At 52.2% G+C, this 14,563-nt stretch overlaps 1 protein-coding gene across 4 annotated transcripts in view; it reads left to right on the plus strand.

Annotated features, from left to right (window-relative positions):
- The window catches only part of TMEM63C (transmembrane protein 63C), a 74,472-nt gene extending 62,403 nt beyond the window's left edge, over nucleotides 1-12,069 (plus strand). For 2 of the 4 annotated variants that reach the window (XM_072963480.1, XM_072963483.1), the window contains 7 exons: nucleotides 1,829-1,991; nucleotides 2,236-2,341; nucleotides 2,761-2,928; nucleotides 4,697-4,806; nucleotides 6,215-6,283; nucleotides 6,450-6,548; nucleotides 9,142-12,069. In XM_072963480.1, the coding sequence (XP_072819581.1) occupies nucleotides 1,829-1,991; nucleotides 2,236-2,341; nucleotides 2,761-2,928; nucleotides 4,697-4,806; nucleotides 6,215-6,283; nucleotides 6,450-6,548; nucleotides 9,142-9,342 (916 nt within the window). In that variant the 3' untranslated portion in view covers nucleotides 9,343-12,069. The remainder of the gene's footprint in view (nucleotides 1-1,828; nucleotides 1,992-2,235; nucleotides 2,342-2,760; nucleotides 2,929-4,696; nucleotides 4,807-6,214; nucleotides 6,284-6,449; nucleotides 6,549-9,141) is intronic. The other 2 variants (XM_072963482.1, XM_072963481.1) reach the window with 2 other exon arrangements.
- Nucleotides 12,070-14,563: the final 2,494 nt, after the last annotated feature.

Here is a 14,563-nt window from a genome sequence, read left to right on the forward strand (position 1 = left end):
TGTCCTATGTACCGTTCATCCAGTGTCCCCCGACTGTAACATCTTGTATAACTATAGTACAATATCACAGCCAGGAAACTGATGCTGATACAGTCCACAGAGCCTACGCAGATTCCGCCAGTTGTACATAGACTCTGAGTAGATGCCTTTAAATGTACAAAATACCTGAGTTATAATGAAAACCAATTACACTGAAATACAGTTATCAAAATAGTTTAAAATTCAAATTTGTAATACTGACCTCTATTAACACATTTAATAATAGGACAATGCATTCTAAATGTAGGCAAGCAAAAGTTATGTTTTATTGTTTTAAAGGCATCAGTGTGAAAGCTGATGTTACTTAGCTAGAAGAAAAATACTTAATTAGGGCAGGGGAGTGGATTTTTGACAAGGCAACATGCAGGTCATGTTGGGCATTCAGCCAATTTCAGGTTTTTTGGTTGTTTTTAGGGTTACAAAGTCCAAATTTTCAGAGATGTAATGTTGCAAACAACACACAAGCTTTCATAGCTTGCTTTATAGGACAAGGACTGGACTTCTCCAAGCTTTCTACATTTAAACTGTAATTGCAACAAGTTGATTATTTTTTTCCCCAAGATGAATGAGTTCATCTTTGACTAGGTCACTATCTTCAGTACAGTGTGTTTACAGAAAGAAAAGAATTGTGAGTTCATGACTCAACTTTGATGCCCTTGAGAAAGAAAAGCTTTTGAAGGAGTTCTGAAATATATCCAGGGAGCTCACAGATTTCTCTTTTCAAGGAAACTGACAGAATTATGTAGATGGGGACACTGGAAAGCAACAGAGATGCCTGGGTCACCCACATGAGAACAGGCAGTGTGGCCATCCATTCAGGTGACTGAATGATGCCTGCTTGAAGTTGGCCAGCTAGCTACCTCAAACACTGTGTGCAGACAGGAGAATTTTGATCATGTGAATTTAGCATGTCTAATTTAGCAGGCTGTCTAATAACTAGCATCATTTTGAAGTGATGATGAGCACAAATGGTGTTAAGAGAGACCAGCAACTTGATACGGAAATACTTCATTTCAACTGGTGACAGACCTTGGCTGCTGTGATGTGCTGCCCATGTTCTTAAAGGAAGGAAGTGCTAAATTGCAGTTAGAGGCTAGTGAGAACAAAGATTTAAGTTTTTTCCCTATTTTCTCCATATTCAAGGTCACAGGCCCCTAAAATTCTACTTATGGGCTCTCCAGGGTCTGTGGACCCAGGTCAAACACCCTTGCTTTAGCACAAGCGCATGCATGTATCTCCTGATGCATCCACACTTGCTGTAGACCACCACCATCCCTCAAAAGGGTCCTCCTTAACTTAAATTGGGCTGGGAGCACATTTAAATAGTCGGCCATCTGTATCCACGGGTTCCACATCTTTGGATTTGACATATCGCGGATTAAAAATATTCAGGAAAAAAATTCCAGAAAGTTCCCAAAAGCAGAACTTGAATTTTTTGTGTGCAGGTCACTATTCACATAGTATTTACATTGTATTTGGTATTATAGATAATCTAGAGATGATTTAGAGTATATAGGAGGAGATGCGTAGGTAATACGCAAATACTCCATTTTACACAGGGGACCTGAGCATCCCTGGATTTTGGTACCCACAGTGGGTTCTGGAACCAATCCCCTGTGGACACCTAGGGACGACTGTATATGAAAGTTACTCTCCCCATCTCTACCTCCACCCCATCCCCATTCCCTCACTACTCTTTTCTTCTCTCTCTCCTCTTCCCTCTCAATATCTCTGCCCTTTCCCTCTCCCTCGGCTTCTGCGGCTATCTTCCACCCTCCCCCACACCCAGGTGTGTGTTCCTGCCAGACAATGGTGCCTTCTTTGTCAACTACGTGATCACGGCAGCTTTGATTGGCACAGGCATGGAGCTGTTGCGCCTGGGGTCACTCTTACTGTACACCACCCGCCTCTTCTTCTCCAGGTCGGAGCCGGAGAGAGTCCACATCAGAATGGTAAGTGACTGACCCATTCCTGAGCACAGCCCTCGGAGTTGCCCTTGGGTGGTTGGTCTAACAGGAAGAGGGCCTGTTAGAAGCCTGGGGGGATCTAAGGTGGGAGGCGCAGTGAGGTGGGGCACGGGGTGCTTCCTGGACACCAGGGTTGGAAGGGGAGATGCCGCGCTGGACAAAGACCCACAGAAGCAGCTAAGCCAAGTGGGCTAGGTCATCTCAGGACAACCCCTGCCTTCTGCCCCAGAACCAGGCCATGGACTTCCAGTACGGGCGCGAGTACGCGTGGATGTTGAACGTCTTCAGCGTGGTAATGGCGTACAGCATCACCTGCCCTATCATTGTCCCTTTTGGTGAGTCATCCATGAGGCACACCTGGGGCTGCGCGCCCTCAGGCTGGGAGGGGGAGTCAAGCCCCACCCACAGCATCAGTCTCCCCCCTGGATCCAGAGGAGTCCTGGGACAACCTGTCCAAAGGGCTGGGAGGGGCCAGGTCAGGGCCAAGCCAGTCAGGGCGCTGAGGTTGGATGGCTGTTTACAGACGATGTTTGTTGAGCAAATGACTGTTTACCCACTACTGGCAAGAGAGGTTCTGAGGGCTCAAGGGCAGCTGCTGGTCCCAGAGGTCAGCACCACGGGGCTCCCACAGCCCTCAGCCCTTGCAGCTCTGACAGAACTGAATCTGGCATCTCAGGCCTGGGGGGCCTTGGGACGGCACAGCCCTGACCGTGGAAGCAGCAGCTGAGCGTGCCCCCGTCTTCCGGCCCCCCAGGGCTTCTCTACCTGTGCATGAAGCACATCACCGACCGCTACAACATGTACTACTCCTACGCGCCCACCAAACTCAACGAGCAGATCCACACGGCCGCTGTCCAGCAGGCCATCTTCGCGCCGCTCCTGGGCCTGTTCTGGATGCTCTTCTTCTCCGTCCTACGACTGGGTAGGTACCAAGCCTGCCCGGCCATCCTGCCTCAGCCTGCTCCCCACTGCTCCGTCACCGCCAACAACAACTCTGTTAGAACAGAAAAACCTGAGAGGAGCAAGGTGTTACTCATGGAACATGGCCAAGCCTAGTGCCTCCTCTAGGCCCAGAGGCTTGTGTTAGAGTCCTAGCAGACCCTGGACACTAAGAGGAGGACCAGCATGGTCCAAATCATATACATTTTGGTTTACAACCCTCAGGGCAAACCACTCCCCCCATCCTATTCCTTCATTCCGACTTAAGTCCAGCAGGAAATAAAATATTAGCCATCAATTCCCATAACATCCCCTCTGGAATCCTATAAGATGCCTGATCTTACAGGTTGCCAAAAACCTGGAGGAGGATTCAGAGTCTGCCCCAGCTGCCAGCTTTCCCCCTCCTCTTGACTATGCAGAGCTGCTGTCCCTGCCCGGGCAAGCTCAGAGACACCCTCATGGAGGGAGTCCCCACAGGCCACAGCCTGGAAGTCCCCTCTCTCTCCCCTCTCTCCCATGCCCCCGGTGGCAGTCTCAGAAGAGGCTCATGCTGACCTCCCCATCCTCCTTCGTCCCTCTACACTTGCCTTCTCTCAAGACACTTGACCTTAACCTTCTCAGTGGCGTGGAGAAGGGGAAGTCTGTGTTTTCTTACTGCCTTCACAGTGGCATCTGTCAACAGTCAGCTCACAGTTATTTGTCGTCACCCCCAATTTCCCATCCCCCTAGCTTTTCCTTGCCCTAGCGACTTCATTCTTTTTGATAATGCTTTTTTCCTAAGTATAAAGTACTACATGTTTATTATCAAAAATAGAAAAAAAAATGGAAAGATCAGAATTTGAATGACCTATCATCTCGCCTACAGCCTGATGTCTGTTGCTCCCAGACCTCATTCTGTGCATATGTTTTGAGGGACAGGACAAAGCAGGAGGGGCTTTGTTGGTTGACTGTTACTTTACAAAACTGTGGTATTTTATACCATTCAGACTGAGTTTCTTCACTGACCATTATGTTCTGAGCAATCTCCTGTGTTATTTAAATACTGTTTGAACATATGAGTTTTAACGGCTGCATTAAATCCTGTCAGTTATAGTCAGTTCTCCATTGTTGGATATTGAAGTTTACCTTTTTTTTTTTTGCTTTTATAGGAACACAATGGTAAACATTGCAGTAACTTCCAACTGCAACGACTGATTTTTAATATTTACATAATTAGGAAATTGCTGCGGTAAAAGTTACCGAACGTCCTCAAATGAGACGTAGATGACTTTTAAATTCTGAATTGCTTTTCTGTGCCATTAGCACAGGTAACTGAGTACACTCACATCCACAGGGCTTACAAGGAAAGGTGTGGGTCTGAGATTGTATTTTGGGGGCAAAGACATAAATGAGTAGCTCAAAGGTACTTTCCAGGGACTGTGATGGGAGAGGTAACTGATGTGGAAGAGGAAGTGTTTAATGGGCACTCAAGTGGATATTTAAGCCAATTAATTTTTTTCATGGATTCCACCAGATACCAAATTCTAAACTGGCCAAATGGCACAGAGGGATGATGCCCCTGTGTCGGGCTCATTGATCTAGCTGTTAAGAGGAGAATTGGACAGGGACGTCTCTGCCCTAGGCTCCAAACTCCAACAGAGGTGCTGAGCTAAGCCCCAGGCATTTGTCAGCCTGGGCGGTGTCTCAGCTGGCACACCTCTGCCCTCAGCTCTGATCCTCAAGCACCAAGCCCACGCCTTTCCTTCTTGCAGGTTCGCTCCACGCCATCACCTTCTTCTCCCTCTCCACTGTTATACTTTCCATAATAATTGCCTGCTTTGGGACTTTTCTGGGGAAGCTTCAGAGAGCATCTGACTATGAGGTGAGTTCCCACCCTGCCTTTCCTCTATTGGTTCTCTCTGGCCCCCCGGGAGCATAGCTCTCGGACACCCTCCTGACCGAGGCATCCATAGCACCACAATGACAAAGGTTCTTGCCAGTCTCTCTGATGATGGGATGTACAAACTCAGTGCTGGGTGTCTGTGCTGTGAATATCCTTCCACTGGCCCCAGAATCACACCTCAGTTATGATAGGGAAATCTAGAAGACAGCTGTCCTCTCCTCTTCTCCCCTCTGACACCTCCTCCAAACCACAGGCTGCTGGCTCATCCCTCCTATGATGTAAGCCTGTCCAGCCACTGAGCTATAGGACCATTTCAAGGGACAGAGGGTTGAGAGAGAGGATGGAGTGCAGGAGTAAAGGGGGAGGGTGGTGAAGGATAATAACCTGGGGAAAAGGGATAGTCCTCTCACTTTTAAGAATCTCAGGATATTGAACTTGAGGCCGTCTGGAGGGGACACCTGGCTCTCTGGGCCCCATGACTCCTTTGGCTCTTTGCCAGTGGGGTCCAGCCAATTATTAGAGAAGGGAACCAACCCATGCCAACAAAACTGTGTGCTCTAGGTCAGCACTTCCCCAAGTGAGGTGACTGCAGAGGTGTATTGGAATGATTTCCAGTAGACTGAAACATTATTTTTTCTTTTTCATGGTTACACATTTATTTTTCTAGTTAACCTTCTGCTTATGGCAACTGACACAGGTTTTCTATTTATAATTGTGAATTGTTTCCTTTTAAAATGAATTTATATAAGAAAGAAAGTTGATTTAAAGTATTAGCATCCTGTTGAATCAGAAGAGGGAACTTCTGGGAAGAGGATCTTCTTGCTTCTGGCGGCCCTATATCTGGGGCCCTTGGGCACAAGCACTCACTGCCCTCTCCACCTGGCCCCTTCTTCCATCTGCTGGCCCAAGCCCGTGCTAGTGAAGGACCAGGGCAGATGACACCTCTGGCTCTGTCTTCCCAATACAGTGATGTCCTGGAATCTGGCTGCCCAAATGTCCACTCTAGAGACAGAAGGTGATATCTCGTCTCATTACAGAGGTAGAGGGGGATTTTCTGGCAGGAAAGAAGATAGAGTTGAAGGCTTCTCCTAGAGTCAGGGCAGGCTCATCTTTGAACCCCGACCTCCACTCTGCTTACTTCCCCCCATTATGGTCCTTGGGAATGGGACATTCCAGAAGGATCTCCGCAGCATCCCAGCCCTTTCTCTGTCCTCCTGGGCATCAGCCCTGACAACTGGCTGCAGGTCTGGAAAAATAGAAGATGCATTGACTTTAAGGGGAGCGAGAGGCCCAGGTACAGGGTCCAGGCTTCTCTGGATGAGGGGAGGACGAGAGCAAAGGGCGACACCCCCATCCTGTGACCTTCGTGTCCCTCCCCTCACTGCAGCCCGAGGAGGAGATGGAGACCGTGTTTGACCTGGAGCCCAGCAGCACCTCCTCCACGCCAACTTCCCTTGTGAGTCAGTGCCTTCGCCCTGGGACAGGTCAGGAGGGGGGTGCTTACAGGGTGGGCTACTCCAGAGGCCTTGTTGGGGCACCAGCAGGTAGTACCCGCCGTGGGTATTGGGGAGGAGACGGGGGTCCCCGGACTCCCCCCTCTGACGCAGCAGGACTTGGCCCAGGTCAAATTGCTGCCGTGGCCCTGGCTGAAGAGCTGGAAAGATAGAAGATCCAGGATTTACTCGACATACAATAGAAGGAACTCAGAGAGGAAGAGAAAGGTCAGGGCGAACCCAGCCACAGCGAGCTCAGTCGTGTAGACACAGGGACGTGCTGGGGCTCGGCCTCAGGACCGAAGGCTGCCTCCAAGGGCACAGGTGCCAGGCAGCGTGGCGCAGACAGAGCTGCAGCGAGCTATTGGAGTTCTGCACTGAATGGTAAGGCAGAGGGGCCGTGCAGGATGAGTGAGCCCCTCAGCTTATGAAGAGACAAGGCCAGACTCAGAGTGCAGCATCCAGCAGGCTGGGCGTTGGCTCCCACACCATGGCTCAGCCTGGAGGGCCATGAGCACACGCCCACAGCCCAGCCACCAGTGTGGATACTGGGCCACCTATGCGTGCACTGAGCTGGGTGCCAAGTCGGCCCATGCCCTGATGCCAGGGTGCCTTGGAGGAACACTGAAGAAGGGCACCAGCCAGGCTGGGCACTCCGGGAAGGCTTCCCAGAGGAGGGAACATCTAGTCCGACTCCAGGAATGGGAGAGTAGTGGTTACTTGGTGGAATAGTGTGTGGGGGAAGAGCATTCGAGGAAGAGGATCAACCTGTACAAAGGCCCGGAAGAGAGAATCTGGAGCATTTGGGGAACCGCAGACAGCGTTGGGCCTGGTGGAAAGGCAGGGTGGGCAGCAAGGCCTGGTGGGAGAGGAGGCCGTCTAGTCACGGCAGAGCTGGGTGAAAGTGCGCAGATGCCAACAGTGGGTGGACGTGCCTAGGCTGGGTGTGCACAACTGCGGGTCTTTCTCACTTTGAAACAAACCATACAGATTATCTCTGGGAGGTGACAGAGGAGAAGGAGCTTCAGACCAGAGAGGTGACTAAGGTTTCAAAGCAGGAAGGTCTCTCTTCACATAGCATCTCCCTAGGGCCCTTCCAAGATGACCTCTCTCGAATATTATCAACAATCATTTATTGAAATCTCACAAACCAGATGCTCCACCATTCTCAATCTTGACCTTTATGATACACCCACACCACAGAGGTTTTTATCCTTATTTTTCAGAGGGGAAACTGAGGCTGAATTAATCTAGACCCTCAGGTACTACTAAGCAAGGAAATGGCAGAACAAAGTTTGAACCAGATCTGTCATGGTCTACAGTTTGAGGGTTTTTTTTTTTTAATTACTGAAATTGATTTTTTAAATCTTTCATTATTATAACAGTGGTATATAAGCATTGTAGATAATTATGAGGAAAAAAAATAAGCAAAAATAAGAAAATAAAATGTCCATATTCCTACTACCCAGAGATGACCACTGATACCTTAATGTATATTCTTTCAGATATATACATATATATTCTAAAATGGCATAATACTGCACACTATTTTATAATGTGTGTTTTTAATTAATGATCTCCGTCTTTTCATATATATATATTTTTATTACCTCTTCAAATATGCAGTCCACATTCAAATTGCCCTATGTGTTTCAGAAATAGCTTTTACAGCTTGTCCAAACCAAGATCCAATCCAGTCTCTCTGCTCGATTAATCCGGCACCTGTGCATGTCCCTTTTATTTTAGTACTGTCTCTGTTTTATGACTTGCTGGGGATACCAAGCCGGTAGTCTTGCAGAATGACCCACCTGCCTGACTTTTCTGGCTGTTTCTCCATGATATCTTATAGCAGCCTACACTAGCCCCTGTATTTCCTGAAAACTAGAAATTAGATCCAAAGGCTTGCTAGATTCACGTTCAACACTAGGGGCTAGGACACGTTGCAGGCAGTGCTGTGCGTCACACCAGGAGGTATATAAATCCCATTTATTTCCATTAATGATGCTGAGGTGACTCCCTGATTCGGGGATGATTGCTGGCTTCTTCTGTTGTTCAGTTACCATTTTCCCTGTGACCAAAAATCATCTATAGGGTTGACTTCGGCCTGATGAGAATATCTAAATTCTTCTGTTGAAAAGGTGTTACCTCATTGACTAGGGCTGTTTGGTTTCACTGAAATAAATTCCTACAGGAAAGGTGTAATTCTATCCAATAATTACCTATTTTCAAAATAAGGAGTTGGTTTAAAAGTTATTTCAAAGGATGACAAGCAGCTCTGTCCCTAGTACTTCTTGTGTTTTTCTATTCTGCTGCCATCCCAGGCCTTCCTGGGACCTGCCGGGACGTCACAGGTCACAGGACCAGGACCTCAGCTAGCAGTTCTGGTTTCAAATCCTGATTCTCAAGCCAGCCAATGACACAGCCTGAGGGAGTTGTGGACGCACCTCTGAAGCTGTATTAGAAAGCGCACTAGCTCAGGAATGGGGGTCTCTCCAGACCCGGGCGTCAGGGAGCCACATGTCACCTCCCCCTGGGTTCAGCCTGACCTAGAGCCAAGAATGAATGGCACCTGCACTGAAGGAACAGTGGACAAGGGGTTAGGAGACGCACACTAACCAGCTGGGGAGCACGTAGATACTCATTGAATGTTCGAGAGCAACTGGGTGGGGGGATGGCCAGGACCCCAGCTGCTGGGGAAGAAGGAAGGAGCCGTGGCTTAGACAGGCAGAAGCTCTGAGGGTAGGGCATCAGGGGGAAGGGTGTGTCCAGGGCCTTGCCCCAGATGTAACCTCACACCATCTCCCCTCTCTGTCCCGAGCAGCTGTATGTGGCCACCGTGCTGCAAGAGCCGGAGATGAACCTGACCCCAGCCTCCTCCCCGGCCCGGCACACCTACGGCACCATGAACAGACAGCCAGAAGAGGGAGAAGAGCAGAGTGGTGTGAGGGGCTTTGCGAGGGAGCTGGACTCGGCCCAGTTCCAGGAAGGGCTGGAACTGGAGGGCCAGAGCCAGTACCACTGACCAGGAACCCAAGGCCTCTACCTGGCAACTCCAGCCTGGAGTGGTGGCCAGGGGAGAGCCCAGCAGGGGGAGGCAGGAGGGCGACTAAGACCGCCCCACTACCTCCTGCAGACTTTGGGAAGGCCTCGTCGGAGCCCTGGCTCTCTGTCAGCCAAGTGGAGGCCCCGACCTGCTGACCAGCTAGAACGGGAAATGCTGGGCAGTGCAGAGGGACCCTGGGACGGGATGGAGGATACAGGCAAGAACCACATCACGGGAGCAGTGGCTAGACCCCTGAGCACAGAGATTGAAGGTTGGGGGACTTTATTGGGGTCACGTTGGAGAAGGTGTGCATGAGGGAAGAGGCAGGAAGAAGCCCACTGAAGACTCTCTGGGGTCTTCGCCACCCTTCCACCAGCTGCCCTGCCCAAGGAGCTTCTGCTGCTGCTCTTATGCCCTCTCCCAAACCCCAGCCCCAGCCATCCCTCCCCTGCCGTCTGAGGAAGCAAAGGTATGTATGCTAGGCCTCACCGACAAGACACCTCCTCCATGTTTCCCTGCATGGGGATCTGTAAAGAGACTTTCTGCACCCACCACAGCGAGGGGCAGCTGAGACCATAGAGCTGAGGAGGTGACTGAGCCCTTTCCTGTTCTCTGCCCCTCATCACATGTCCCCAGGAGCAGCAGAGTAGAGACCCTTCTCCTTTCTATTCCTGTAAGAGTAGCTAGGATATGGTCACCTGGGGCTCATTAAATGGGACCTGTATGCATTTTAATGAAGGTAACCAGGGCTGGTTAGTACAAGATGGGAGGGGCAAAGGCAGAATTCATGGAGGTGGATCTTCTCCCAAAACACTGAGTGATGAGAAACCAGATATAACTCCCTAAGCCCCACGGCCTAATGAGAGGACCCCCAAGGTCAAGGATGTGGCCACTGAGAGCTGCCTCCCTCATACCCATCTGAGTGTCTAGGCCCCCAGCATGACCGAAGTGGGCAGCAGCCTAGGGTGAGAAGCCCATGCTGCAAACTGAAGGCACTGACCTTCCCCTGGCCTCCAAGTAGGAGGCTGTCTCCTCTTGGGGCCACCCTCTACCTTGGACTGAAGAGCAGTCAAGTGGCCTTCCGTGTGATCTTAGCTCAAACACTGCAGATACCCTGCAGGGAGTGGGGTGGGGTAGGGGCCGTGTCCTCCACGGACAGGCAGAGTAAGGCTGCCCTCCCAGGGCTGCCACCACCCGAGGCCCAGAGGAGCCAAAGTCACATCACAACACTGGTGACACCTGGCACCATTGCCGCAGGCAGTGTGGTACAGGCCTTGGCCTCTGGGGATAGGCCCCATCAGGACCACCAGAGAGCCATTGGGGAAGACATAGAGAAGGGCTTGTTAGGGCCTTGGTGGATGAGAATGAGCCAAGTCAAATGGGGTCTGCATTCTCTAGAGCTCTCCTGAGCTCCCTCCAAAGGTCTGGGTCCCTGCAGCCGACCTACGCAAGGTGGGCACCAAGGTTCACCTCACCTGGGTGTTTCCCACTGGCTCCCAGGCACGTGAGTGAGCTCAGATCACCTGCTGCTCCACCCTTTCCCACACTTGGCTCCAGAAGCTCCAAGCTTGACCCCAGAGGAGAAATAGCACTCTAGAGGCAACCATTGCTCTCCCCTGAGAGCTCAACCCAGACTCTTGCTTGAAGGATCCTCCCAGAGAGCCTGGGTCAGCTGGGGAGGAGACAGTCTGTCCTTGTCCAGGTAGGAATAAGAAGGAAATTAAATGCAGCTGGTCCCTCATAAACCCAAGCCCCCCTGGGCCTCCTCCCCGGAGCCTTTCACCAGCCAATAAGAGGAAGGGTCCTTTCCAGAGCAGAGTGGTCAGGACCCCAGCAGGGAGCTCTGCCCACCATGGGGAGGTGGCCGGCTCCAGGCCCTGTCCGACCCCCAGGTGTGTGGCAAGGGGAGTCCTGCCGGAAGTTGGCCTGAGGGCTCCCCTTCGCTTGGCACTCCTTGCTGGTACCTGCCCTCAGGCTCCACAGCCCTGCTGGACTCTCCCTGCTGCTTTGGCCTCTCTGCCCCTCTCTTCCCCCTGCCCACTGGCAGCCTGTGGGAACTACACATGGAAAGGGTCCCGGCAGATGACGTGGCAGCATGGCTAGAACTTCCCCCTCTGAATCTGGGTCAAGTGCAATCTGGTCTTGAGAGAAGGCGGTGAGGATGTTGGGAAAGTTCCTGAGTCCACTCACCTCTTGGTTCTTCCTGGAGACCCAGAGCAACCAGCACAGCATAGCCACAGCCACGATCTCCCACATGCTTGGGGTGTGGGCGTGCTTTGGCACCTTACAAGCCACATCCAGGCCCTCCCCAAGGAACACCCCTCCCATCTGCTCCCATCTATTGGCCTACCTACCACCATCCATCCCTACCCCACCGCCCACTTCCCAGCTGCCCCTGCCCCATCTATCCCCCAAAGCCTCTCAGACCCGATCCTCCCTGGAGGGAGCTGCCTCCCGGGACCCGGTATTGTCTAGAACCTCTGAGAAGTGCCCCTCCCTGGGCCTAGAGCAGCTCCATGCCTGCCTGCCTCTTCCTCAGACGCTTCTGGAAGCAAAGTGCCTATCAGCAGCATTGCATCCTCTGGGGACCCTGGTGGGGGGTGTGGACTTCCCTTGGCCACCACAACTAAAGGAATGTGCCAGAACGCCGAACCTTCTTGTTATTAACGCTATGACCGTGCCTTGAATAAACAGGTCCTCCCAACCTCTCTTGGCCTGTGCCTCTGCCTCTGGACCAGCCCAGCTGGGCCTTCCCTCCACCAGAAGGACCCAGAGCTCTCTGATGGGCCAGCCTGAAGGACCGCACCAGCTTTGTGACTCTGACCCCTGGGGCCAGAGCTGCCCTTCTGGGATCCCTGACCCCTGAGGCCCTCCCTGGCCCCTGTACTCACAGGGGAAGGCCTGGAAAGTGCTTCCTGGTCTGCTGGAGAAACAGGAAGTGAATCTGCCTCCTCTCCGCTGTGGATGCTCTGAGAGCTCCCTGAGCAGTAGGGGAGAACTTTCTGGTCTGTGAGCTACCCGGGAGCCATTGGGGCAGCCTCCCCTGGGCAGCAGAAGCCCTGGGGTTAGTGCTGGACCCCGAGAGCCAGCCATTGGCCAGATTAGCAGCTGGACTCAACAAGACGAAGACTTCAGGTGGAAGCCCCCAGAAGGAGCGGTGGGCAGAGCCCGGGTCTGCACCAGCCTTAGCCAGCAGTGTGAGGGCAGGGGGAGGTCGAAGAGAGGCTGGGCTTTGTAGGTAGGGTGTGTGGCGTGGCCAGGTCAGGCTTGAATGAGATAAGAAAATGCTCTAGCAAAGGGTAGTTATGTCTACTGTCGCAGCCATGACAAGGGAGAAAAAAATTCCTTTCCCTTGGGGGACATGTCCTGGCCTAGGAGACTGAGGTTCCGGTCCTTGCTCTCGCCAGTTCGATGACCCTGGGCTGGTCACCTCATCCTGAAAGCAGGAGAGAAGGTTGACTGCTCTGCCTCATTACTGAATAGAGCTGATTCATCTGCAGAGACGGAACAAGCTGGGGAGGTGGGAGGGGCTTCCTCCCCCACTGCTCCCTGTGAGGACAGAGGACAGTCTCGGGCACAATGCCTAAGGGATGCTCCCCAGTCCCCCTCGCCAGATCCTCTTCTCAAGCTTTCATAGTCCACCTGTGGACATGGGTTCAAAGCCACCATGGTGTGAGCCTGGGCATGGGGCCGGGGCCCATCCCCTTCACCCCCTCCTCTCAAAGCAATTATTTCCCAAGTGGGATGAAATCCACAAGGGGTTCTCCCATAGGGAGAGGAGTAGGAAGACCACCCTGGCCTGGTGGGAGGGGCTGTGTCCTGCAGCTGGGACCAGGAGTCAGGGTAGGGGGTGGAGGAGTGAGAAATGGTGGGACTAGGGGACAGGACAAGAGGGAGGCCTGGTGCCAGGGGGGTCCAGGAGGCCAGCTGGATGGATCATTGGCGCACCAGAATGAGTGCTGGGCTGGGCTCTACAGGACTGAGGAGAAAGCAGAAGGGCCCTGGGCTCCAAGAGGCTCTACCTGGAGGCCAAGCTTGGGGTGGCTCCCTGCTCCTGTCCCAAAGCCCTCATGCTGGGGATGGTCCATGCTGGCCGACTCCAGGTTTGCTCCGTAAAGGCCCCAGGGAGGCCTGGCAAAGCCTGGCTTGTGGGAAGACAGTTCACCGGTTTTCTCAACAAAGACTGTTTTCTGAACATCTGAGGTCCCTTGGCCTTGACAACCAGCAGCCTAGCATCTCTCAAGCTTCAAGTGCTGGGGTCTCCATCCCAGCTGCAAATCGGAGTCTCCTGGGAGATTTTAAACAATCCCAACATCCAGGCCCAGTCCCTCAACAGCCAAAATTTCTGGGATGGGCCCATACACCTCTCTTTTACAAATTCCCCCCAGGTTATTCTGGTGTGGGGCTCAAGAAAAAAATACTTTTGATGCCCCAGTGGGAAAAGCACTCCTACATGCTCCAGACCCAGTGTCTGCAGTCACACAGCCTGGCAGGCCTGGCCCTCTGAGCTTAACAAAAATGAGGCCGCAGCTGGAGCTAGGGAGGCTCTGCTGCGGTGACGTTGGTCTTGGCTGGAAAAACTGGACCTCGGGGTGAGGGTAGCTGGCCTGGGTCCAGCCCCTTCAGCCATTCACAGCCCAGACCCAGGGCCCTACACCTTGGTGGCCAGGAGCTCATGGGAGTTAACCCCAGGCCTGCTCCGATGAAGCCCACTCTTAATGCCACTCGCTCCCCACACCCCGGGCTATCTCTCTACCTTTGTCTGCCTGCTCTTCCTGACCACACACACACTCACACACACCCTCATACATACACACACTCACACACACACTCACACATGCACTCATACATGCTCTTCAACTCCAATGTACACTCCTGGTTTAACAAATTTAATCTCCTTAAATAGCCCGCCATGGGATTGGCACCTACCCCTCCACGGAGGATCTAGAAGCTCTCCTCAGAAACCCTGCCAGATTTGGCACTGTTTGCTGCTGTTCTGGCACCTAAGGCATTCAATCCCTGGCCTCACCTTGTCCACCAGGAGGTGGGTTCCCAGACTCCTGACCAGTGAGCTGCTTCAGACTCTGGCTAGTGCAGGTATGTATGGTAACAAACCAACCCCCAAATGTATAATGGCACAAACACTATAGAAGTTTATGTCTCTTTTCTGTAAAATTCAGAATGGGTAAGCCCCTGCTTT

Source organism: Vicugna pacos, chromosome 6 (genome assembly GCF_048564905.1).
Source record: "Vicugna pacos chromosome 6, VicPac4, whole genome shotgun sequence".
NCBI lineage: Eukaryota > Metazoa > Chordata > Mammalia > Artiodactyla > Camelidae > Vicugna > Vicugna pacos.